Source organism: Ananas comosus, linkage group 12, assembly GCF_001540865.1.
Source record: "Ananas comosus cultivar F153 linkage group 12, ASM154086v1, whole genome shotgun sequence".
In the NCBI taxonomy this organism is placed as follows: domain Eukaryota; kingdom Viridiplantae; phylum Streptophyta; class Magnoliopsida; order Poales; family Bromeliaceae; genus Ananas; species Ananas comosus.
In genome coordinates this window covers 2,271,912-2,297,384 of record NC_033632.1, presented here as the reverse complement: position 1 = coordinate 2,297,384, position 25,473 = coordinate 2,271,912, and the positions used below count along the sequence as shown (strand labels likewise).

Below are 25,473 nucleotides of genomic sequence, written 5' to 3'. Positions count from 1 at the left end.
TCAGAACCGGTCTCCATATACTTAGCGCTCTTTCCATGCCGCACTATTAATCCCTGCACCACGCGCATCCGTACACCCATACACCATTTTTTTTTCCTTCTTTTTAAACTATAACTCAAATTTTATCCCCTTTTATAAAAGCTCTAATACGAGGATACATCAGATAATAGTTACTAGCCCACTACACTAAGCTTATTAATTATTTGCATTGGTTTTTGTCTATGCTAAACTATTAAAATGCTAATTATTTTAAAATTTCAGTGCACTAATATAAAAATATGAACGGACAGTGAGACGCTCAATAACGCCTGCTAATGAATATTTCTGTAGAAATATTGTTTGACTTCTAATTTTTAAATTTTTCTATTTAAATCTTTATTTAGTTCATACAATGAGTTTTATGATTGATACTGCATGCAAAATATTGTATTGTTGTGGTTATTTTTTGCCCCATAAAAAATAGTTGGATGTCAAAATTAATAAGTGGGATCAAGATCAGAAACAAAAGGTTACCATGCAGAGTGGTGCACAGTTTGTACAGATGAACCCGGTGCAGGGACGAAGTTTTGGACTCTTTTGTCTCTTCCGTAATGCTGATTAGTTAAGAGCTGTCCTACGAAAGGTGGCGCATGCGGACGCGTGGCAGGCGCACAATCAGCCGTCCAAGATAAATTCAATTAAATCTCCACCGTTCGTGACGGAAAAGTGGTTAGATAAATTTGTGGATAGCGCGTGTCCGCATGCGGCCGTGCAAGGAGGACAGGCTCTATTTGCCCATACGGATAAATTTATCTTTTCTTTTTCTTTTTATTTTTTCTTTTTGTTTGAGTGTAAAAGATGCTCGGCCACGATTATTAAAGACACCGAATAACTACCCCAAAATAATAAATTAATTTTGGAGAGTTGACAACGGTATTTTGTGCTTTGTCCTTCAAATTAAATAATATATAAAATATTTTTTTTTCTAGTTTTTATAATAATCTTTTATAAAAATTTACTATTAAAGAGTGGTATAATATACCTCCGATATACTACAGAATAATTCGATAAGGTGTTATATTTTGTAACCTGTTTTAGAAAGTATAGAATTTTGCAGTTAGTTTTAACAACAAATGAAACTAAAATTTTACTATTTTCTTCATATATATTTACATATGTTAACTCCCTAGAGCGTATTAAAATTTGAATAATACTATTTTATTTATAAAACTTAAATAATATTTTATTAGGAAAAATAGTTCCCCGCGTTGCTGACGTGGAGGAATCTTTGTTGTTGAAATTAGTGTTATTAGTTTGTTAGACTTTATTTTAATTTATTACTTTATCAAATGTATTGTTACATATGTGCATAATTAACACTAAAAATAAAAATAAAATACTAACTATCTCTAGAGCAAGTGGCAAAAAATTTGGTGGTTGATATCGGAGGTCCTAAGTTTGAATCCTAATTGATTTACATTTCTAGCTAAGTTTATTTTTAAATAAAATAAACGAAGCGGATAGCGTGATACCTATATTTCAAAAAATAAAAATAAAAATAAAAATAAAATCAAATGGATTAATATCATTTTAATTTCCTTTTAAGAATAGAGAACTCTTTTTTACCGTATCCGAACCACCAATTATTCTACTCTGACACAAATCTCGAATTCTCTTCTTCTTCTTTTTTTAATATTTTCCCCTCTTATAAAATATTAACAGACATAATTTATTTGAACAATATGAGATACTTTATTATATTCTATATAAATACTTTAGTGGCCCAATTAGTAATACGGTATTATACCTTTTACTTATTAATTTATACATACTATTTAAGTGAATAAATAAAAATAAATATGTAAAAAATTTATCTGAACTATAGATTATTTTGAATTAGTATCCAATCTTTCATATTTTTAAGTTTACTATTCAAACTTATAATTTATTTGATTTAAATCGGTCGACAACACTTGGACTTTTAAATTTAAATAAACTGTTGGATAAATTTATAGTTATGAAAATGACTTTAATTATACTAATTAAATTCGCAAGAATAAATAACGTATTTAATGTTTGAAGTTGAATTAAATATATTGAAAAATTAGATAATAAAATTAAAATTGTGAAAGAATGAACAATCAAATCAAATCAAAATAGCAGATAAATTCTCTACGTTTTCGGCATAAATAAATTATAAATAAAATAAAATAGCAAGGGGTCCGTGGCCGTTGGTTACGTCTCATTTGAAATCCTAGCCGTTGGAGCTGGTTATTTCGTATCGGGTACAATTCCCGGGAAAGCGAGTCGAAATGGCAAAAAAAACCAAAAGTCAAACTGTACCATGCCACCGTTACACGACAAAGCCACGTGGACGACACCGAGGACGGATCAACATCACCGGGGCTATTTGCACACGCTACACGTGGCAGCTCCAACGTCGACGTGGCATTTGCTGTTTGACTTTTTCGCTTATTAATGGGGATTGGCATGACGCGGCGCAGATTTTCTACGGTTCTGATGATGCCTCAATGTTCTTGTGCACGGTTGAAGATTCAAGAGAATTTTAATTAATTTGTATATAATATTTGACTATTCGATAGAATTTTAATTTAATTGTCTTACTTTATAAAAATTCAAATTATTTTCTTTTTTATATTCTAAATATGAATAAAACTTCTACACATATAAGCGTAAAAAATTATATAAATTATTTAACTGATTTGATAACGCTTTGAATATAATATTCAAGCTAGTTATTTACTTTAATAAATTTATAATTATATAAATTATATAAAATATATTAATAAACATGTAAAAATAATTGATGAATTCAAATTTTAATATTAAAGAGTCACTAACTAGCTCAAATCAAAGAAATTAAAAGGTTAGGTAATAAAATCAAAATTTTCACAATTAGGTAGTTCCATCAAAATGAATGATAGTTAAAATAAGTTTTATACATTTTTACCATTTTTTTAATTATATTGCAATTGTATTCCTATGCACTAAAACATTCTAAGCTTTACCTACAAAATCATCTTTTCAATCCTACCTAAATGTTTTCATATACCGCCACTCTTTTCCTATGCACAAAAAAAAAAAAAAAAATCTAAGCTATCCCTAAAAAACAATCTTTTAAACCTATTTAGAAGTATTCTAAAGCAAAAAAGAAAAAAAAAAATCATATTCCACGTAGATTTTTCTATTCTATGATCAAGGACAAAAAATCATAATAATGGAAAACTTTAAAAAAAGTGCACACAACAAGGGTGTAAAAGTTAATTGGTATCTAATAAACAATTCATTGCAAAGTGTCCCATTTTTTTAATTTATCTCTGACCAAACTACGCTAATTAAGCTGATACGTTATACGTAATTGACTTTATAATCAATTCAAGTCCACATAAAATATCAGGCATGGATAGGGATGCAAACGGGGCGGATCCGGGGGCGGGAGAGTTCCCCCACCTCCCGCTCCATTTCTTATCTGGGCGGGGCGGATTCGGGACGGGTTACTTTTCATTTTATTTTTGGCTCTCATTTACCGCTCCATTCGGGGCGGATCAGGGCGGGAGCGGGGCGGGAGCGAATTTTTAACGGATCGGGGTAGATTGAAGGAAGAAAAGAGTCTCCCACCTCCCGCTCCATTTACTTGGCGGATCGGGACGGATTCGGGGCGGATTCGGGGCGGGTTATATTTTTCTATATTTTTTGTTCCCACTTACCACCCCATTCGGGGCGGATCGGGGCAGAGCTCCACCAACCCGGATCCATTTGCATCCCTAGGCATGGAGAATACTTCTCCTACTAGAAAAACCATCTGAATAAGATTATGCACTGCATTGACCGTTCCTAAAGTAAGTAGCAAAAGACTTGCTGGTTAGTACCCGAGACCCAAATTCGAATCCTAGTTGATTCACATTTCCAGCTAAGTTTATTTCTAAATAAAATAAACGAAGCGGGTATCAACCAAAAAAAAAAAAAAAATTATGCACTGTCTTTATATTTTTCTATTATTTTTTTTAACAAATTTGGCAATTACGTGAAGGAAAGTCCAAATACAAAGTCTTGCTTCAGGGCCTAAGATACTCCTTGAAGCTTTGTATTTTAGTTAGGAGCCTAAATTTCTTGTCCAAGATTATTATTATTATTATTGTTTTGAATACAAGATATATAAGGAATCTTTCTTAGGTTACAAGGAATAATATGGAGAGGCCAAGTCAAAAAAAGAAAAGGAAATATGAACAGGTCTAAGCAAACATTGGCCCGGACTAAAATTTTCAGTTCGGGTCAACTTGGCACAGAACTTTTATAATTGGAGACTAATAACGCAATTAAATGTTCGTTTCCTTCAACGTAAAACTATGAAAAATAATTTTTCGTAAAAAAAAATTCTATTGAAAAAAAGTTTTATGTTTTATAATATTTGGTTTGTAAGAAAAAATAATTATTTTTTATTAATATTTGTTTGGTTGAAAGAAAAAAAAATTCACATTTATTTAGTTTGGTGAAAAAAAATGAATGAAAAAAGTTTTAAGCAGCCTTAGTTTTCGTTTTCGGCTGAAAATTAGTGAAAAACAAAAAAAGTTTCATTTTTTTTTCCAAATCCGTAAAAATACTTTCACGGGAAAATATTTTTATGTTGAACCAAATCATTTTTCATGCCGAAAATAATTTTTCGATTCGTTTTACGCCGAACCAGCGCCTCCTAACCTGAAAAATAATTAATAGGTGAAAAATGCAAAAGACCCAAAAAAAAAAAAGGATTTTGCTGCAAAATAAACATCAAAGAATGCATGGCACATTCAGACAATCAGTTTCCTACCATATACAACAAAGAAAGTAACCAATCCAATATCATGTTGATATCATGTTGAGCTACAGGCAAATCTTAACCACAAAATAGGAGAACAGTTAAAAGTGAAGAGATGGAAATTTTCAATACCTCAATAACCTGTAGCTTTATTTTCTTGATCTATGTGAAACAACCGTTGTACTCTAAAAGTTTAAACTGTTAGAGAACGAACACTTCCCCTCACGTCTGAGATCAAGACTTTTTAATCGGCCCATGACGTGGGCTTGAATTAAATGGGAGGAAATTAATATGCTAGGAGCCTGGCGTGACTCGAACCCAGGACCTCCTGCTCTGATACCATGTGAAACAACCGTTATACTCTAAAAACTTAAGCTGTTAGAAAACGGTGTTTAAACATTTTTATATTTAACAATCTCCCTCAGCTCCATCTATTGCCATTCTGGCATTTATCTCCCCCTCTTTGTTCTGCGAGCAAAACATTTGCTGAATCTGCTTCTGTAGCAGTGTCCTGAATCTGTAAGCAGAAGCCAATTTCTGATCCAGCTTCTCCTTCTCAGCTAAAGGGTGAGACTTTTTAGCCTCTGCTGCTTCAATTTCAGCATTCGCTGAGCATCCATCCTTGCTCTGAAGATCTTTAAGTGTTGATTTGAGCTGAGAACAATGCTCGCGAACTAAGGTTACGTAACATTTTTTGGTCAATTACTTACGTATATTTCTTGAACCTCTTGAGTAGAATTCGAGATTATTTTGCCACGCCAATAATCCCAATCTATATCGACGAAAACCACCGAGTCACTAAACCATTCTCTTAGTATCTGTCTCTTGTCTTATTCTATCGAATTCAATTTTAGACGAAAAACGCGGTCGGAGATGGTTTAGCGACTCGGAACCAGTGGTATACAACGGGATTTTAGTTCAATCCCAAACCTTGGGTAAGATATTATAATCACATCCAAACTAGATTATTCGGCTCAACTCGCATTCGCGAACGTTGCTTTTATCATCTTGTTCCGAAGTATTGGATGCTTATAGAGAGAGGAGAAAGAGATGTTACTTCAGCTACCAAGTTCCTCAACCTCTCCACCTCCTCGCGGGACTCGGCAACGAACCTCGTCCTCATCTCCTTAAACTCCTCCATGTCCAACCTCTTCATCTCATACCACCGATCCCTCTCCTTCCCCCTCAGTTCTACCTCCTCGATCTCCCCCTTCACAGCCCTAATCCCAAATCAAATCGAATCACACCGATAAACACTAAAAAAAAAGGGTCGAAATTAGGAGCAAAATTACCTGATCTCTCGCGCGGCGGCGTGGTAGCGGGCTTCTAGGGCGTCAATCTCGGACCTCGCGGCGAGGATCCGGAACCCTAGCTCGGCGCGGCGGCGCTCGAGGAGGAGGCGCCGCTGCTCCATGCGGCGGAGGCTGGAGAGCTTGGTGGCGAGGAGTTGGGATTTGGCGACCTGGAGATCCTTCTCGATCTGATCTAAGGCGACGCGAATTAGGGTTTGTGGGGGGGTGGGGGTGGGGAGAGAAGGGGAAGGAGGTGGTAGTTAAGGCTTTTAGCGGGGGGGGGGCGCACCTGGAGGAGGGAGAGGCGTTGGCTTAGGGTTACTTCCATTTGTTGGAGCCGCTCTTCGAAGGTCGAGGGGAGCGCCATGGCGAAGGAGGAGGAGGAGGACGACGACGACGACGAAGAAGACGAAGAGGGTAAGGAGCGGAGTTATTTGGCGGGAATTTTGTTTTCCGAGCGTTGCTACGGGTACCCAAGGTAACCCCCAAGGTAATCCCCAAAACTTCCCCAGTTCAAATTTTAAATGGTAAAAAGAAAAAAAAAAAGTAATTATGAGATGAGCCTGAGCTATTTGTGAAAAAATTTTGAAACTTCGGAGTCGTGGCTCTATAATCATATAAAGCTAGGCTCGAGCATATAGGCTTGAAAATATATACATTTCTATCTAAGACTAGCCTAAAAATTTTGTATCTAAAAACACCGCTAACTACAGTACATCAAATTTGTTTATATAACTCAAAACTCATAGTTTGGCTCAATTTCGATTCAAGTTCATAAATAAACTGCACAAAAATCTTAAAACAAAGAAAGAAATCAGTCTAAAATTACATGAACCAATCAAGGCGTTTAAAAGGGGACATTATAACACTAGTCCCGGATTGATTTTTATGCAAATATATGATTCCCTTTTAATAGTAAACGAATTATTATTTTGATTGATAGCCAATGTTTCATGATGTGTTTTATTCTTATCTTTGTTGTTGCCTTTTTCTTAAATATATTATTAGTGTTATTATTATTACATTATATTCTGTCTTATTTATTCGTTTTATCAATCGTGCATCTACTAATTATCGATGAAGAAAGTAACTTTTGCTTTTTACTTTTTTTTAAAAAAATCTTAATTGAAGATCACCGTCATGAATTATTATTTAGAAATTTTGAGAGAATGAAAATATATGTTATTATAAATTGAAAGTCAAATAGTAAGCGAAATATGGCCTCTTCACTTTAGCATTTAGTAACTTTATTTTATCAAATATATTTATTGTTGAACCCAATCAAAATTGGCCATATCTTTTACCGAATTTCACTTAAACTATATTTCATACTATTTTTTATATTAATTTGTCAATATACTATTGATTTGATTTAAGCATAAATTCCTTAATTCTTAACATCATGTGACAATGTCAACGAGATTTTAAAATTCTTCGTGCGAAAGACAATTGCGAGAAATTTTACCAAATTGCTTTGGTTTTGACATGCGGTTTGAATTCAATTTCTAAAAGGATTTCTTATACTCAATGAAAAAAATAGAACAATCAAAAATGAAATTTAAAAAAATTAAGAGGTACTACTCTTGCTTTGCTCTGCTTAATAATAACCAGTAGTTACCAGTACAAGTTTCTAATATCCAAACAACAAATCCGTACACGGGCGCCTAATAATAATGTGAAATAAAATAATAATAATATATATAAGAGATCTTCTAGATAGGTTTGAAATAGTTATTTACAAAGGAAATAGACTTTTTTAAGGACTAAATTATATATTTGTGAAAGTACAAGTCCTCTAAAGTTAAAGAAAAAGCTCGGGGACCAAGCTGTAGAATTGGAATAGTATAAAGACTATGCGTACATTTTACGCTTGTAAATAAGCATTAATAAGGTGTGTAGCATGGGCATGCACATACTTTAATGGAAAAAAAAAATAAATACAAATTAAATTCGAAAAAGGATTTTTACACTCCCAACAAACTCCATCTCATCCAAATAGGTTAACATGCGTGCCAAGCTAACCACCACTTTGCTGACCCAAGCTTACACTTCTTTTTCTCTCTCAATTTCTTTTTATTTATTAAAAAATAAAATTCTTAAATAATAAAGTAAGTTTTCTTTTTCTTTTTTTTTTAATCTAGAGTAGTGTATCTGTACATCCGTGCACCATCTGTCAATCTTTACTAATTTTTCGTAAACTTCAAATATCACTAATGTAATTTTGTAATTTTTTTTTTAAGAAAAAATAGCGTGTTATTGCTTTATTTATTTAGAAAATAAAATTGACTACAAGGTGAGACAGCCGGGGCAAAGAAAAATACGCTAAAATAAGATAAATAGAGAAAAAGTTTCGCACTTTCTCATTTTAGTATTCTGTGATTTGAAGTTTATCAATTTAGTGTCTTGTGATTTTAATTTTTTTCTTATCGTCAATTACTCCATTAACTTTTCGTTAAATCATATACAAAAAATTTTAGATATCTCATCTATAGTTTATCGAATATTCACTTTATTACTATTTAGTTTTAACTTTGTCACTGATTTAACGAAAATAATTAGTGAATGGTACAATAAAAAGAAAAAAATAAAATCATAGGGTACGAAAGTGATTCACTTTAAACCACGGAATACTAAAGTGAGAAAACGCGAACTACAGAAATGATATTTAAAATTTTTCCTACTAATTTATCTACTCATGTTTGTCAATATGATTGCCTAAGGAGCAAATATTACTTTACTTTCGCCAAAAAAAAGAAAAACTTCAAATAACATTCATGTGGTTTCACACTTTCTCACTTTATCATTCTGTAGTTAAAAATGTATTAATTTAGTATTTTATGGTTTTATTTTTATTTTTTTATTATTGATTTCACTAATTTTTTTTTTGTTAAATCAATAATAAAGTTAAAACTTTATGATACTAAAGTGAATATTCATTAACTCTAGGTGGAGTATTTGAAAATTTTTATATATAATTTAACAAAATATTAATAGAGAAGCTGACGAAAAAATAAAAACGAAACCAACCACATGATAGTAAAATAAATAAGTGCGAAACTACAGAAGTGGTATTTAAAAATTTACCCCTTTTTTTTAACCATACATTGCTATTCGAATGTTTCGATTTTCTAACAAAGTGCATGAACTATAACGTTGTCTGAATTACGCACTCAAGTCCTAGATATCGTTAGTTTTCTATTGACGAAAACGAAATGACTCACCTTTTTGAATGCTTAAACAATTTTAGAAATATTTGAGATCTTCTGCTTTACTAGAAACAAGATTTTAAAAATAGCAAACTTTAATTAGGATTACTATACTTATATACTTTGTAACAATTATAAAAGTTAATATAATTTATTTTTACTTTTACTATTTCTACATATTTTTTTTATGGAAAGTAATATTAGCATTTNCTATAGTTTATCGAATATTCACTTTATTACTATTTAGTTTTAACTTTGTCACTGATTTAACGAAAATAATTAGTGGAGGGTACAATAAAAAGAAAAAAATAAAATCATAGGTTACGAAAATAATACATTTTAAACCACGGAATACTAAAGTGAGAAAACGCGAACTACAGAAATGATATTTGAAAATTTTCCTACTAATTTATCTACTCATGTTTGTCAATATGATTGCCTAAGGAGAAAATATTACTTTACTTTAGCCCAAAAAAAAAGAAAAACTTCAAATAACATTCATGTGGTTTCACACTTTCTCACTTTATCATCATGTAGTTAAAAATGTATTAATTTAGTATTTTATGATTTTATTTTTATTTTTTTATTATCGATTCTATTAATTTTTTTTGTTAAATCAATAATAAAGTTAAAACTTTAGGATACTAAAGTGAATATTCAATAACTCTAGGTAGAGTATTTGAAATTTTTTATATATAATTTAACAAAATATTAATAGAGAAGCTGATGAAAAAATTAAAACGAAACCAACCATATGATAGTAAAATAAATAAGTGCGAAATTACGGGAGTGGTATTTAAAATTTACCTTTTTTTTAACCAAACATTGCTATTCGAATGTTTCGATTTTCTAACAAAGTGCACGAACTATAACGTTGTCTGAATTACGCACTCAAGTCCTAGATATCGTTAGTTTTCTATTGACGAAAACGAAATGACTCACCTTTTTGAATGCTTAAACAATTTTAGAAATATTTGAGATCTTCTGCTTTACTAGAAACAAGATTTTAAAAATAGCAAACTTTAATTAGGATTACTATACTTATATACTTTGTAACAATTATAAAAGTTAATATAATTTATTTTTACTTTTACTATTTCTACATATTTTTTTATGGAAAGTAATATTAGCATTTCCATTTGTATAGGAGATATCATATTTATTAAAAACCAAATAAAATTAGTAATTAAAAAAATTGAGTAGAGGACAATATAAAATAGGACACCTCCTCCTCCTCCTCTCTCTCTCTCTCTCTCTCTCTCTCTCTTTTAAAAGCTTCCTTTTTTTAAATCCAAAAAATTAAACTCAGCAACTTATTATTCTTAGAGAGAGAAAGAGAGATATCCGAACACCTTCCTATTTATAACTACCACCACGCCCATATCGATCGAACGATCGATCAATCGATCGAAACCCTTCCCCCCCTCCCCCCCTCTCTCTCTCCATAATCAAATCCCCAATCACGCCCCCGTTCCCCTCCCCATAATTAGCACTCACGAGTTTTGCCATTTTTGGCCCATTCCCCATCGAGTTGAGGGGTTTTGCTTCCGCAAAGGGGGTAATTAATGGCGGCGGCTGCGGCGGCGGCGGAGGACGCGATCGCGGTGGAGGCGGCGGCGGCGGAGGAGACAGAGGAGTCGGAGTACGAGAGAGGGGTGAAGAGGCTCGTGGAATTGCTCTCGAAGCTGAACCCCTCGGCCAAAGAGTTTTTCCCCTCATCGCACGGTGGGAAGCGGGGGCCCGATCGCCGGCTCTCGCCCGATGCGCCGATCTACGTCGCGACGAACGATAATTATTGTAGTAATTACCCAATTTTTGATGCAAGTGGTTACAAGGATTTGAGTAGCAACGGCCAGCAGAATCGCAGGGTAATTTAATTTAATATATTATTTTTTTTTAGGAATATTTGATTTGATTTGATCATATGTTTATTAAACTTTTTTTTTTTTTTTGAAGTAAAAGTATGCCTCTTGGGTTTCTGGGAATCAGGGATATTTATTATGATCTGCTGTATAATTAGGGGCAGTTTTTGTTTTATTTGGTGCTGGTCTTTGTTGAATTTTACTTTTTGTTGATTCTTAGGAGGAAAAATTGGACCTTCTTTGGAATTAAGAATAATTATGGATAAAATAAATATGCTTTTTTTTAAAAAAAAAAAAATTCCTGCAGAGGAGGAATGGATACAACCAGGGAAGGAGAAGAACGAATGATCATCGGGCGCGAAGAGCTGAAAGGGAGGATAGCATTCGGCGAACTGTATATGTTTCTGACATAGATCACAATGTGAGTTTCTTGTCATATTTGCCTTAATTTATGTTTATACTGTATAAATGAGTTAAGGGCTTATTTGGCCTTAGCTAGAGTTTGAAGTACTCTTATATGTTAAAGCTGTTTAACAGAACACTAACTGCTTTTTGTTTAAGAACTTTTAAATGCTTCTTATTGCAGCCAAAATAAAATCTTCAAATTATATATTCTGACTTTGAGTTTAGAAGCTCATTTTAGCCTCGTGCAGCAGCAATGCTCTCGGGTTTCATTTGCCAAATGTTTGATTAATTGCTGCTTATCTGAGTAGAGAAGCTATTATTAGAAGATAGACCAGAAAGGGTTCCGGGAAAATTTAGAATTTTTACTTAGGTGCTATTATATAGTATTATCAATATGCTAATTTACCCAATTTATCAATATATTTATTAGGTGACTGAAGAGAAGCTAGCTGAAATATTTGCTTCTTGTGGGCAAGTAAGTTTCTCAATCTGCAAGTCTAAAAAGTTTAAACTTTCAATTTTGCATTTTATATATAAAGATTGCGATTGTCTAGTTTTTCCAACATAGAAAGAATAAGTTGATGTTTTAATCAAGTTGCAATGAAGTTGTATATGCTTTTGATTTATAGGTTGAGTTAGAAATAATGAATGCAGTGTGAAAAGTATGATACTCACTTATTTCCTCTTTTTATACTGCTTCTAGTGTTGCCCTTTTATGCGGTATCATGCTGTTCTCGGGCATTTTCAAAATAAAGAAGTCCAATTATCGCTCAAGTAACATCTACTGACTCTCTCTACAGTGAAAAGTAAACAATAATGTAGGCCTTAATGCCTAATCAGTCAAAGAACTTGCACTAATTCATGAAGCAGCTGCTTGAGGTAATTCTTTTTCTAAGTTCTAACAATAGAACTAACTTCTATCACAGACTAAGATATGAAATATTGTGGTGTTTAGTGCTGTCAGAGATATTTCTTTTCTACCCTAAAAAGCTGCAATATGTGGTATGCTATGGTAGACTCAATTATCTGATTCATCTAGGATATTTTTATTGGAAGTGATGCTCTAATTTACTGATAATCAAATGCTTTGATCACAAGGAAAATAAATTAAGGAGAAATGGATTTCCCTGACATTTTCTTTTAAAGGTTGTGGACTGTCGGGTTTGTGGCGATCCACACTCAGTTCTAAGGTTTGCGTTTGTCGAGTTCTCTGATGAAGGTAAGTTATCCTTTTGTTAGTTAGCAGAGTCTTGAGATTTGTGCGGCATTTGTGAGCTGTATATATTAATCAAAGATGGAATTTCGTTGTTTACTGCTAGATGGTGCAAGGGCTGCATTAAGTCTTGGTGGGACCATGCTGGGTTACTACCCTCTTAGAGTCTTGCCATCCAGGACTGCCATTTTGCCTGTGAATCCCAAGTTCCTTCCACGAGTAAGTTAGAAGAGATATTAACATTTGTGCCCCTGCAACATTATCTGTCTAAATATATATCCCTGCAAAATCTGAATTTTACATATATCCATCACAAACGTCATGCTAAATATCTGGAAAATACCCTGAATATTTTGCAATTCACACTTTACCCCCTTGAGAGCACCTTAATTTGTTAGAATCTTCACTTTAACCCCCATAGAAGAGAGGTAGTGTTTCATAAATCTAATAAGGGATTATCCGTAGATTCTGATTATCAAGAGGCTTTAAGTGCAAAATTTGATATACCTAATTAGGCTGTCTGCATTTCAGCCCAAAACTTAAATTTCGTGCACATATGCTCTTCTAATTTCAAAAATTCCTTCTTTCTGAACCTTTTCTAATATAAAGCCAACTATCCCCCATGAATTGGATGACTCTCCAATATAGCTAAGGGGAATTTTGTAAGAAACTGGATTTTCAAGGTGTTTACAAAAAAATTCATCATTTTCAAGGGTATATGTGTATATAAAATGATTTTCCACAGATGTATATTCGACTGGGGCAATTATCAATACTATATTTTGCTGACTTTTCTGTTCATTATCCTTGTGGTGATTGCATTAACATTCCTTTAATTCATTATCATTATTGTTTCCATATTTCTAACCGTGTGAGTGATCACAGTCGGAGGATGAAAAGGAAATGGTTGTAAGGACAGTTTACTGTACAAACATAGACAAAAAGGTAAACAGACATCTCTGCTACAACTGCTGCTAAAATTATTATTGGATTTTATTTTGGTTTACTGTGATTATGGCCTTGTGTTTACTCATTTTTATTAATTGAATTTAAGATGACTTTCATCATTTCCTGGTAATCGAATGAAGCTTCTTCAGGCTAACTATTTCCTCTTTCACAGGCTACTCAAACAGATGTACAGGCTTTTTTTGAAGAATATTGTGGTGAGGTAAGTACACTGTCTTATTCCGTCAATTCTCTTAATGTAATGATTTACAAATTAAAGGCCCTAGCTGTTTAGCCTTTTTGGAGCCTCCATGTAAGTGGTTTATAGGAGAACAATTTGAAGAAGCAATGATGTCTTTTTTATTTAAAAGCTGCATCTTAGAACACAGTTGTTCATGATGCCAGACAAAACAACTAAATTTCTTTGTGGAGAAATTTTCATTCTATTGAACTTCTTATTGTTTGGCATTCTAAGCTTTTTTATAGTTTCTCCTCTGATTTTTCATTCTATTTTTCTGCACAGGTTTCTCGTTTGAGGCTTCTTGGAGATAATGTGCATTCCACACGTATTGCATTCGTCGAGTTTGTTGATGTAAGCATTAATGATCTGCTCTTTTGCTTAAGTTTTCAATTGTTTATAAATAGCTATGCTTTCTATAGCTAATGCAAGTATATATATATATTTTTTTGTCATAATGGAAAGTTAACTAGAAGGCTTTTCTGTCGTTTTATTTCCTTGATTTAGTATTATGCTTTATATATAAATTTGCACAATATGCTGATTGTGAAGTTTATTTCTCTGTAATTTTTTATCTTAAAGTTCATTTCTTCGGGCTTTCGGCACATAAAATTTTTCTTTTCCCTAAAGGGCCTTTGTAACCCTGATGGAACAAATGTTGTTTGAATTGAGCTGATTGAAAAGGCACTTAGTAGGCATCTTGCTACAGCAGAAGCAAAAACTTAAAAACTTAAAAATTGGAGCTTTGGCTTTTATTGCACATAAGCTCATTTCACTATCTTGTTACAGAAAAAGCTCTAGACTTTTCATTTGCCAATGCACGACTGCTACTAAGTGAGCATTGTGTTTTTTGACCTGAAGTTCTACCCATTTGTGTTTTTATTATCTTTTTCTAAGTCAAATCTATCTGTAAAGAAGTTCAAACAGTCGGAAAATGCTTATGATGGTGTTGGCAAAATACCACATTTCTAATTATCACAAAATGTTTGTACTTCAGGTACTTTTAAGTACAGTTCTGTTATGTACTTTTAACTCTAGATGGATCTAAAATCCTGCTTTACCTGATAAAATTATGGCCTGGGTAGTACAACTGGTACAGCTTTCATCAACTCGAAAACCCTCAACATCTCCTGTGATTTAAATGCTAGTAGGTCTGCGTCAATCCTGGATTAGTTACGTCTGCTGGATTAGCTAGACACTTGAACATAAGTTTATCTTCAAATGAATGATATTCCTGTTCATTTAATACATTTTGAAGTGGTCGCCTCTTCATCATTTTCTGATTTTCACTGATTTTTTTCCTGTTAATAATTAATGGCAGGCGGAAAGTGCGATTGCAGCTCTGAATTGTAGCGGCATGCTTTTGGGTGCTCTTCCTGTCAGGTGCATATCCTCTCTTGTATTCCAAAATGCTTGTTTCAAATTGTGGTTAATTACTAATTTTGGAGGGCTAAATATTTCACTGCATTTTGCTAGTTCAATATTAAAAATAAAAAATCATCACCTTGAAGATCCAGCGAAACTAGTCGTAATCTCTTTCGGAATCCGCCAAATTTTCCTGGAGGAAAACTAGTCCAAATCTTGTAAATGAATGAATTCGCCAAATTTGTTTCTAAATTCCAAACTTTACAACTTTGGCACGCAATCCCAAATGCCTTGCTTTCGAATATTTTCACAAGAAGGCAACATTGCATAGGATATCTACTTGATTTTCGTTTTGAATCTCCAAGAGACTACTTTTACAGCTCCATGACCAAAACTCCCCTGCGTGCCGTGTGTATACTGTATACACAATTGCTTAGATCCCCTGCAGGCGAGATGATCAAAAAGTACGATGGTTCGACAGGACCTACGAAAACTGCAAGCGCAGATCAAAATGGCGAAAACAACAAGAGATTGGATCTTCTTCTTTTTTTCTCTTTTTAATGGCCTTTTAACAACTTAAATTTTCATGTGTTGTTCAGGGTGAGTCCGTCGAAGACTCCGGTTAGGCCGCGGGTACCTCGAGCAACATCTCACTGACTCCGGCTCGGAAAAGCTTTCTGCGGGCAAGAAAAGCACATAAGAGGCTTCTTCAGGAAGTGCTTTTTGTCAGCAAAGAGACCAGTTTCTACAACGGGATGCGACTTCCGTTGATCTTTGATGTTCAAATGAGAGACTTGCGTGCCTCTCCAACCGGCCTATTTTTGTTGTCTTGGTTTTTTTTAAAAAATTTAATTCGTTAGATTCAAGTTCAACTATTAGACAATCTTTTGTAGCCAACGGAAGTTGCTTTCTGTGGCTTTTATCTTATCCTATTTATCTGACAGGTAAGAAATTACCTAAACAAAAATTAACTAGAAATTCATGCATATTTTCTCCTCTTTTAACTATATATATTTATATACAAACTATATCCTGGAAATGGGGATTTGTTTAGTTTTTTATTACTCAACACCTGCGTGATGTGGTATTTCATGCTTACTGAATACTTGCTTACTGAGTTTAACATTAATCAACAATAATAAATAACTAAATCAACAGGTAGTTATTTTGCTTGAAATTATAAATTCTACTTTGCTGGCTTTTTCGTTGTCAAAATAAAAACTCACAACCTTTTTTTGAAGAGAAAAATTGTAAAAGACTAGGAGAAAGATATGCAGGAAAAAATAATAATAATAATAACAAAACATAGGGAAAATGTATCGACCAAACAATATTTCAAATTGCCTCCTTTTTTTTTAAAAAAAAAAATCTATGAGAGAGAATCCCTAGTCCATATTAAATCACCACTTCAACTCAAACAATATTTGCCTCATCATAAAGAGAAAAAGGGTACCAACAATTTTGGTGAATGAAAGTTTGCGACTGAAAGCCAAAATAAGCTTCTTGTGAGTTCTACTGCAAAATAAAGCTGTTGGAGTTTCAGTCAAATGGAAAAAGATTGTATTGTTTTCCTAAATAACTATATTTAACTAACACTTTTATAGAAGCTCTAATTGATCCAAATAGGCCCTGATGCGTTTCCATCACAAGTGCCATGCCATGAAACAAAAAAATCACAAAATGTTCACACACCTGCCACATATAGCAAAAACAAATATTTATCTGATTTACAAACAAACAATAAACATTTGTAGTTCTTCAATCTATACTATCGTAGTGCTTCTCTTCAGGAATGAAGATAACTTCTTTTCTTCATGGTATGCAAGAAATGTCAAAGCATCTGCAACTATAGTCACATTTAAACTTTTTTTTTTTTTTTTGAGGGAAAGGTAGCATGCTACCGCTTCATTTATTTAGGTAGTGAATTTAGCTACAGGATGAGGCAACTAGGCCTCGGGAAATAAAGGAAAATTAGAGAAAGGGATAAAGGGGGAGGAAAATAAAAACCCCACATTTAACTTTTATTCAGCATTTAAGTATCTATGTCCACATAGCCATGGGGTGACTGCCCCTTCTTCATTTATAGTCATTCACGTATTTATGGCATTTAAAGCAGTTTCTCTGCATGATTTCAACATCTTCTTACCAGTTCTATACTCTTTTAAGCTTTAATCCTTCCGCTTATGCTCTTCCTACCGGTTACTGATTCATCGAGATGAGGAAAATGCCGGTAAAAATTTGTGTTGAAAAAGAAAAAAATGTGTCTAACCAGCTGTCTGCTCTTTGGTTGTATATTGCAGTCTTTAGTGTCTAAAGAAGAAAATATTGTCTGAAGTATGGACTCAGAATTTTCCGTATACCGAATGAAGCGGTAGCATGCTACCTTTCTCTCTCTCAAAAAAAGAATTTCCCGTATACCTGCACAAGAGAGAGCATTATCAAGTCATTTTCAAAAACATTTTCCTCAAGACCAATCATCACTAACCATAAAAGTACAATATCTATGCACAGTATGAATGAACAATGGGAATGGCTACTTTTGGCTCTTATGAGTTCTTTTATTAGAGTTTAGCACTAAAAACATCAAAAAATCTTCAGTTACAATGACCCAAAACAAGAGAAGAGAACAAAAAGGGTTTCTGAATACTCTCTCGACACACAAAATAGAGTCTACAGAATTGCAGATTGAGATAATTAATCACCTTATATATGGAGAAAACTTGGTTATGTCGGCATCCAGGCATTTGATAGAAGGGGACACAAAATAAGGGCAAAAATACATGAAATGTTCCTTCAATAACCTAGCTGGTTTACTAACTATGGAGCAAAACAAAAAAAAACTTGTAAGCCTTTTTTGTTTAACCAAATAAAGTAACTTGAACACATCAGCTTAGAATTATTTCATGAGCAACCACTGTTATTAACCATTTGTATCATCCACCCACCTTTTATGAATATTTAATTCAGCTCTCTCTTCATCTGCCTACACTTAGTCATCTATCAAAATCCTACGCTTTCATAGGAAGAGGCATATATCTAAAAACCAAGACGGATTTATATTCCCACTCACTGGCGGCGTGCATGAATCATGATAAGACTATATTTTGTGAAGTAATTGCCCCCATGAAAGTTACATGAAAGGTGTGGAGCCGCTTGACGTATATCAATATACTAGCTCATCAAGTGCGTGAATAAATCGCAATGCATATTTGACTAGCCCTATTAATAAAATCAAATTGTGAACCTTTGCGTACCTATAGATTTGCGGCAATTAATGTAGCAGACTCTTGCTGCTTTATACTATCAGCAACATGAGCAATAACACCAGCACCAGCATTGTGAAGCCATTCTCTCTTCACCTGAGCCAATAATGTCGCATTTAGATGATATTAGACAAAGAGGAATAGAAAAACACCAAGTAGAAAGACAATTTAACCATTACATGAATATTGTTATGAGCAAATAAGGGCCAAGGTGCCGAGTGAAAGCTGACATCAACTTTCTTCCAACCTATCCTTTGCAACCCTTGTATCATCTCCTCTGTAAAAATTTTTGAAATAGCGTTAATGCACCGAAAAGAAACAGGAGCTTTACACATATATCCCTGCAAAATAACTACATGCCTTCCATCAGATGATAATATTCTGCGGTGTTTTCTGTGTTTGGCTCAGTTTGGGCTGCTTCCTTTCCCTTGGCTGCTTCTGATGGAAAATGGGGTCCTTCGGAGGACACCGGAGGACAATCTTCCACATTTACAACATGCTTGTAGCCACCCAAAGATCGACGGGAGGGCTGTAAAAAAAGAAATAGAGTTCAACACGTTCATAATCATGGCTCAACAATCTAAGATAGGTTTGAAGTCTCCAAAAAAGAGGAGGAAAAAAAAAATCAATGATAGGTTGTAATTTTATTCTTAAAATGCAAATTTCAATTATAAGCTACAGCAATTTCACTTAAAATTTTAAGAACACTTAACAAAAAATGCTCACACACTAATCGATATGTTCCAGCATGTCACTTCCTAAATGAAATAATTTACCCATTAATTAGGTCAGTTCATCTAAGTAAATCTTTGACACGTTTAGTTTTCCAATCATAAAAACAAAAAATTTAGACAAGAAGGAAACCTTAATAAGCTCTGTTTCTCTCCTGATTGAAGATGTTCTCCAGCCAACCATATCTGAAGTAAGCTCAGGTAAACTGGACTAGGAAAAGAACCATCTTTAAATAGAGATATTTACATATATATCCCTCCCTGTAACATCCTAATTTTCAAATAGACCCTTCAAAATCTTAATTTCCTAAATATATATAACCTTGTACTTTCAAAAAAGTCCCTCTTTCGGAAACCTTTTCTAACACAAAACAAGCTGCCACGAATTGGGTGACTACCCAAGACCCGTTTGTCTTACCTGCAGATTTTACGGGCATCAGAACTCAAATTGTACAAGGGTTCATTTACAAATAGATAATCACTGTATATATACATGGAAAATGCTCCTAAAATTGTTCAAAACATGCAGAACAAAATAACCAGAAGATAAATTTTTGGAGGGATACGATCATAAGACACATTAGCATATAAAATTCGACACTGAAAGGCAGCAAGAGCAGATCTGCAAGAAAAAGCAGACTAGTCAGACATCATTAATAGAATACTTTATGGTTATATTATATTCTTTGATTCCACTTGCATGAACTTTTTATCTTCAGAGTCAGATGTCATTCGTAAAAGAAGCGGTGGCTTGCTGGGTTTCCCATCTGTCAAGAACAGTTGTCGACCAGTTTGCCCAATAAAGATGGGAGCTAAAGGTGGTGCGAGTTTTTCCAATATCGGTACGCCCAATAAGAACGGAAGCTGTCAAATATCATAAATGGGAAGATATCAAATTGGCGTACTGTGTACATTTAGTTTCAACAGCCAAGATGTATCATGGGCAGAAATTAAGCCTCATAATGCATTTCTCAGAACTTACTAGAAAAAATGAGCTGACTTGAGCCAGATGCGTTTTTACATGTTCTCATATAGACATACTTAAAAATGAAAACTGTAATGCTAGATTTTCTTTGCTCCTGTCTCACAGATGCTCAGTTGTTATCCAAAGAAAGAGTGGATCATGTTCTTCTATGATCTTTTCTCGTGATCATTGTCATTTTTTTATTGCTTAACTTGTATGCTTCCTGATAGCTTTATTACGTAAGAATGTATAAGCAGAGAGTGATATCAAATCCTTTATTGTACGGTTTACAGGTGCACTGGATAATGCCATACATTGGTGAAGAGTGATACAAGCATAAACGGCAACTTACAAAGAAGATATCTTTTATCCTGAACCAGAAGGCATCCACAATTATAAACTAAATTTTAGCCTCATTTATGAATATATACGGACTCGAAGGAAAAAGAGAAAATTTTCAATCACGCAGCCAAGAAGATTGCTCAAGACATGGTTGAAAACAGGGAAAATGAATATTAAGCAAAAAGGAAATTATGCAGTTACAGATAATAGCATTTTAAAATGGTGATAGTTTAACTAAATAACACCAAGGCCATTTTGCAAAAACAGTGCAGCTTTTCCTTGATTTTGCAATTCAGATCCACCTTTTCCATTGTGCACCTCTGGAAAAATATCTTTTCATGCAGTAATATATCCTTGGATGAGATATCTAGTGCATCAATTCATCAGAAGGTCAAAAGAATGGATTCTGACCAAAGTTTCCAAAATGCAAAAAGCGGGACTGAAATAGCGAAGTTAAGAAAATCGTAGACTGTATTTGCAAAAATCTCAACTCGCGAACCAAAAGATTACCTGCTTTTTCCCCCTAACCCCGAGATGTGGGGTCGCCAAGGTAATAAAATTTATCGGCTCAAGTCCAGCAATTGTCCCCGATGCAGATAAGCTTTTTAGTTTGTCTGAATTTCCATTTGTATGACTCGTAGAATAACCATGCTGGCCCCTTCTCAAATTTTCCAAGTTATAAAGTACAGCAATAGCGTATCTTGCAAACAAACCGCCAAGGGAATGTGCCAAGAAAGAGATTTTCCTCAAGCTATCTGTCTGTTGAACCACATCTAAGATCTGCTTCCACAAGGCACCATAATTAGATTGGTAATAACTGGACAGCTCAAGCTATTGACCATTTTGAATAGAAAAAAAAAGGTTTTATAGTATGAAACATTTTTAGTATTAGAGCAAATTAAGTCGAGTTTTCAACTTTTTGGACCAAACTGTTCCTCCATTTTATGATAACAGTGCACAGCTTAGAACTCGACATCAGTTTTGAATTATGGTTGCAGACTTCTGATTGATTGTACAGCACCTCTAATTGTAGAGGAACAGTTAGACCTAGAAGTTGCAAGTGGTCTGAAGCTACAAAAAACAATTTTAGAGACATTTTTTAAACAGTGAAAAAAGGTGTTTGTCTAGCAAAAAAGTCGTAAATGTTTGACCACATACTTCATCTGCTAATCGCCTTCCAGCTCCATCAATCCCACCAAACGTTTTTGTATAACTGTTGGATGAACTTGCTGAAAGGGGAACAAACAAAAAATATGTGTCACAGAACTGGAAAATGCTTTCAGCTTTTTTCCCTTTTTCTTTTTACATTGTAATAGAAAAGAAGGGAAACTGCAGGTGCAAGTATTGCAAGAACTAAGAAAAGAATATTACAGTTTCAACAAGGCAGGGCATGCAGATTGATTAGTAAAAGACTGAGAAGACGAGTTAACTTGGTACTACAGAAGTATCACAATGTAGAAGAGAACTACTGAAAATACAGAGAGATGTTTAAGAAAGTAATAGAAAATAGATGATGACAAGCCATACCATAGATCAAGAAATTGCTACCCAGCCGCCTTTTCAGCTGTTCCTCTGCATAAATCCAGTCACTAGGACTGCATAAATCACATCAGGTAAACCATTAAAAACCATGAGCCTTATCTTAACAAATCGCAAAGAAGGGCTCATAATATATTGAATTATTGAAGTTTAATCCATTTGTTTCATTTTCTGTCTCAGAATTTTTGGATTAAACAACTACGCTGCAAATGTGCGATTCTGATTCCAAATTCATCCTTAACCGTAAAGTTTGACTAGGTTTTTATTTGCTCCCTAAAACTTATCCTCAGTTACAGTTTGAGTTTTACCATAGGGCAAGTCTAATTACTGATGGTGATAACATGGTAACCAGACTACATGACAGACAAATGTCATACAGAACACATTTTAGGGACTAAATATTTATAAATTGAAATTCTGAAAACTAAATTGAAATCCAGGTCAAACCTTAGGTAATAGGTAAAAGCAGCGCAAATTGATTCCTATACAAAATGCCAAACATACTCTCACAACCATAATCCACATTTCTACGACATTGCTCAACATAATTGTGTGAAGTCTACATGCATGTTTATATTTGCGAAAATCATCAATTAGCAAAATTATCTATAGTATTTGTTCATAAATTTCAGTTTGCATGGCCTAAAGAGGAGTACAAAGTTGCATGATAAGACAAAATAGATTACAAAGATGCATTATATACCTAGCCATGATGCCGTGAACAAGGACGAGGAGGTGATCGGGCCCCTGTTTGATCTTGGAATTATCACTGGACGATGCATGACCCATCAAACTGGTAGTCATTGGACAGATACTTAAATTCAGGTCACTCCCAAACATTTTCTGCTACTGCATAAAGTTGTTGATACTGCATAACAAGTGATTGCAGCTTCAATATCTTGTAGTCTAGTGATAGGACTCAAACTTTTTTGAGTATATCGGCAAAATTAGTGTTGGAAGGCACTTAAAACGAGCCGTCAAAGATTGCAAAGTTGAATGCAACCATTTTTGGCTGCACTACAAGACATTCCCGAGTATTTGTATGGCATAGCTTTTGAAACGGCTTTTCTACTTTAAGAAAAGATAACTGCAGGTACCTGACAACCGAAAAAGTACGTATCTTTTCATGTGACATATAAGTGAAATGCACATTTAGGCCCCAAAAGTAGAAACTTCAATTCAAAACTTTCATTTCCTGCTGTAGGAACAAGCTTTTTAAACAAATAGTGAGAAAAAATAGTTTTTGGTGCTTCTTTAAACAAATCTATTAAATGGCCAAGCCAAAGAGACCCCAAACATGCCCAATACTATAGATTGCCAAAAATCGCAAAAACTCGGAATCCATTCTCTACAACTACAAATCTATCAACCGTAAATCTCATCTCCAATACCATAATCAAAAACCTCTTACACTAATCCACCAAAATCACCCAAAAATGGGGACACAGCGAAGCAAAATTAAACCAAATAATCACCAAAGGCTCATTCACCCACTAAAAATATCCCAAAAAAAAGCCAAAATTCCACAAATTCTCAAGCGTGATTTCTCAAAATCCAAATCAAATTGGTCTCCGCGACATTCGAAGATCACGAATCCCAGCTACAATTAACCAAAAAGAAAGAGAAGGGCTAAGAATCGAGGATACCCGATTGGGTGCTTTGAGACCACCGATGAGTATTCCCGAAGGAATCGGATTCGTGCGGGAGTGGTGGTTACGAAATAGCGATGGCGCGCACGCCATTGGAGTATTTATAGTCCTTTTTATTTTTATTTTTATTTTTTTATATTTGTTTTTTTTTAATCTAGAAGGAGAGAGAGAGAGGGGAGATTAATTGCTTGAGGGAGAAATTGCGTGCACTCGGTGTATAATTTATAGCTGTGCTCCTCTCACGTGTCAACCGTCCATTTGGATTTTTTTGGTTAGTAGAATAAAATTTCAATTTGCATAAGTTAATTAAATTAAAAATTTTATTAAATTGAGCAGCTTTTATTGGATTGAAGTGGAACACATATATCAGTTAATATGCAGAAAATAAGAATTAATAGATAATATATCATTTAATATAAACCAAAAAAACTATATAAGTGTAAGAATCAAATCACAAATCGCAAATAGTACAACAAGTCGAGAGAAAGCTGGTGCACGGTTGTAAGATTGGACCGGGTTCAGCTGATAATTTCATTATAAAGAGCTATGGAAAATGTTGCCGAGAATGTACCCAAAAACATTCTCGTAATAGATAGACCCAAGCGTGGGGGTTCACACTTAGCGTCCTCAAAATTTTTTATTTTATAAATTATCCTAATAAATTTTTATTTATATAACTAGTTCTCTTCTACGCGAGCATCTAGATAGTATTTTTAAGTTGAATACGATAATTCAATCAACGTGTTTTAAATACGGTGATTGAATTATTATGTTTCTTTCTGTTATTGTACCTAGGTTTAAAAGAAGAATTAGAGTGTAGATTCGTTATATTTAATTTAAAAATATCAATATAATACTTGCGTAAGGATCAAGGACTATATTTCATAAATAAAAATTCGTTAGATCTATTTGTTAAAAAACAAAAAAAAAAAAAAGGTTTGAAGGAGCTGAATGTAAAAAGGGGTTTTCCAAAGCTTCCGAGGTTGCCCGCATACGGAGGGTGCTCGCAGACGTTTTCTGGGGTCGTCGGATGACGTCACTCCCAACGGACGCGGGCGTCATCTGACCACGGCGTTGGCGCCGCGATTGTTGACACGCACCGCGGGCGGAGTCGGGTAGAGATGTCAACCGGTCAATTTCGGGATTAATTTTTAAAAATTTGACTTCGAATTCAACTCCAAATTCGAGATTCAGAATCCGAATTCCAACCCAAATCCGAAGATTTCAGGAATTATTTTTGGGTATTCATACCTATTGACATTTCTAGAGTCGGATACTCCGATGTTTGAGATTGCGTTTTGGGCAAGGCGATGGGACCAATTAATAGATCGGCACAACGATTTATTTATCGCCAAGTAAAAAAGAAGAAAAAAATTATTGTTGAAAATTAAAAAGAGTGAAGGGATATTAATTAAGCCAATTTATCTTATGAATCTGTTTTTATAAAGGTTTAATTTAAGGTGGGATTGTAGAGAGTGTTTTATGTAAAAAGGTATAGTAATGTATGTTTTGCTCTAATTCCTTTTAGGCGCAACACTTTTAGATAATCTCTAGTATATAACATCAGAATACAAATTTAAGTTCATAAACAATTGTCAAACTCTATTTTATTCATTGAATCTCTGGTTAGCGAGTTTGTTTTGGCGCAAAGTTTTAAATAGAAA

General features: G+C 34.0%; 3 protein-coding genes across 6 annotated transcripts; 1 reads left to right on the top strand and 2 right to left on the bottom strand.

Moving 5' to 3' along the window:
• Positions 5,204 to 6,454, bottom strand: LOC109718451 (intermediate filament protein B). The gene is made up of 4 exons (XM_020244698.1): positions 6,377 to 6,454; positions 6,088 to 6,275; positions 5,853 to 6,015; positions 5,204 to 5,449 (listed from the first exon to the last, which is right to left on the bottom strand). The coding sequence occupies exons 1-4, from the start codon at positions 6,452 to 6,454 to the stop codon at positions 5,204 to 5,206; spliced, it is 675 nt and encodes a 224-aa protein (XP_020100287.1).
• Positions 10,588 to 16,346, top strand: LOC109718651 (polyadenylate-binding protein-interacting protein 8-like). Its single transcript, XM_020244981.1, has 10 exons — positions 10,588 to 11,161; positions 11,463 to 11,576; positions 11,991 to 12,035; positions 12,707 to 12,779; positions 12,880 to 12,992; positions 13,659 to 13,718; positions 13,894 to 13,941; positions 14,242 to 14,310; positions 15,278 to 15,339; positions 15,921 to 16,346. The coding sequence occupies exons 1-10, from the start codon at positions 10,859 to 10,861 to the stop codon at positions 15,976 to 15,978; spliced, it is 945 nt and encodes a 314-aa protein (XP_020100570.1). The 5' UTR covers positions 10,588 to 10,858; the 3' UTR covers positions 15,979 to 16,346.
• Positions 16,906 to 23,938, bottom strand: LOC109718849 (putative lipase YDL109C). Of its 4 annotated transcripts, none has more exons than XM_020245296.1 (12): positions 23,807 to 23,938; positions 22,864 to 22,953; positions 22,149 to 22,216; positions 21,780 to 21,850; positions 21,132 to 21,401; positions 20,016 to 20,179; positions 19,882 to 19,937; positions 19,449 to 19,501; positions 18,945 to 19,113; positions 18,764 to 18,861; positions 18,576 to 18,680; positions 16,906 to 17,739 (listed from the first exon to the last, which is right to left on the bottom strand). In XM_020245296.1, exons 2-11 carry the CDS (start codon positions 22,947 to 22,949, stop codon positions 18,576 to 18,578), a joined length of 1,140 nt encoding a protein of 379 aa, XP_020100885.1. In that variant the 5' UTR covers positions 22,950 to 22,953; positions 23,807 to 23,938; the 3' UTR covers positions 16,906 to 17,739. The 4 variants fall into 4 exon arrangements, with proteins under 4 accessions (XP_020100885.1, XP_020100882.1, XP_020100884.1 ...); XM_020245293.1 differs by having other exon boundaries at positions 22,864 to 23,028; positions 23,807 to 23,911; XM_020245295.1 differs by lacking the exon at positions 23,807 to 23,938 and adding an exon at positions 23,258 to 23,797.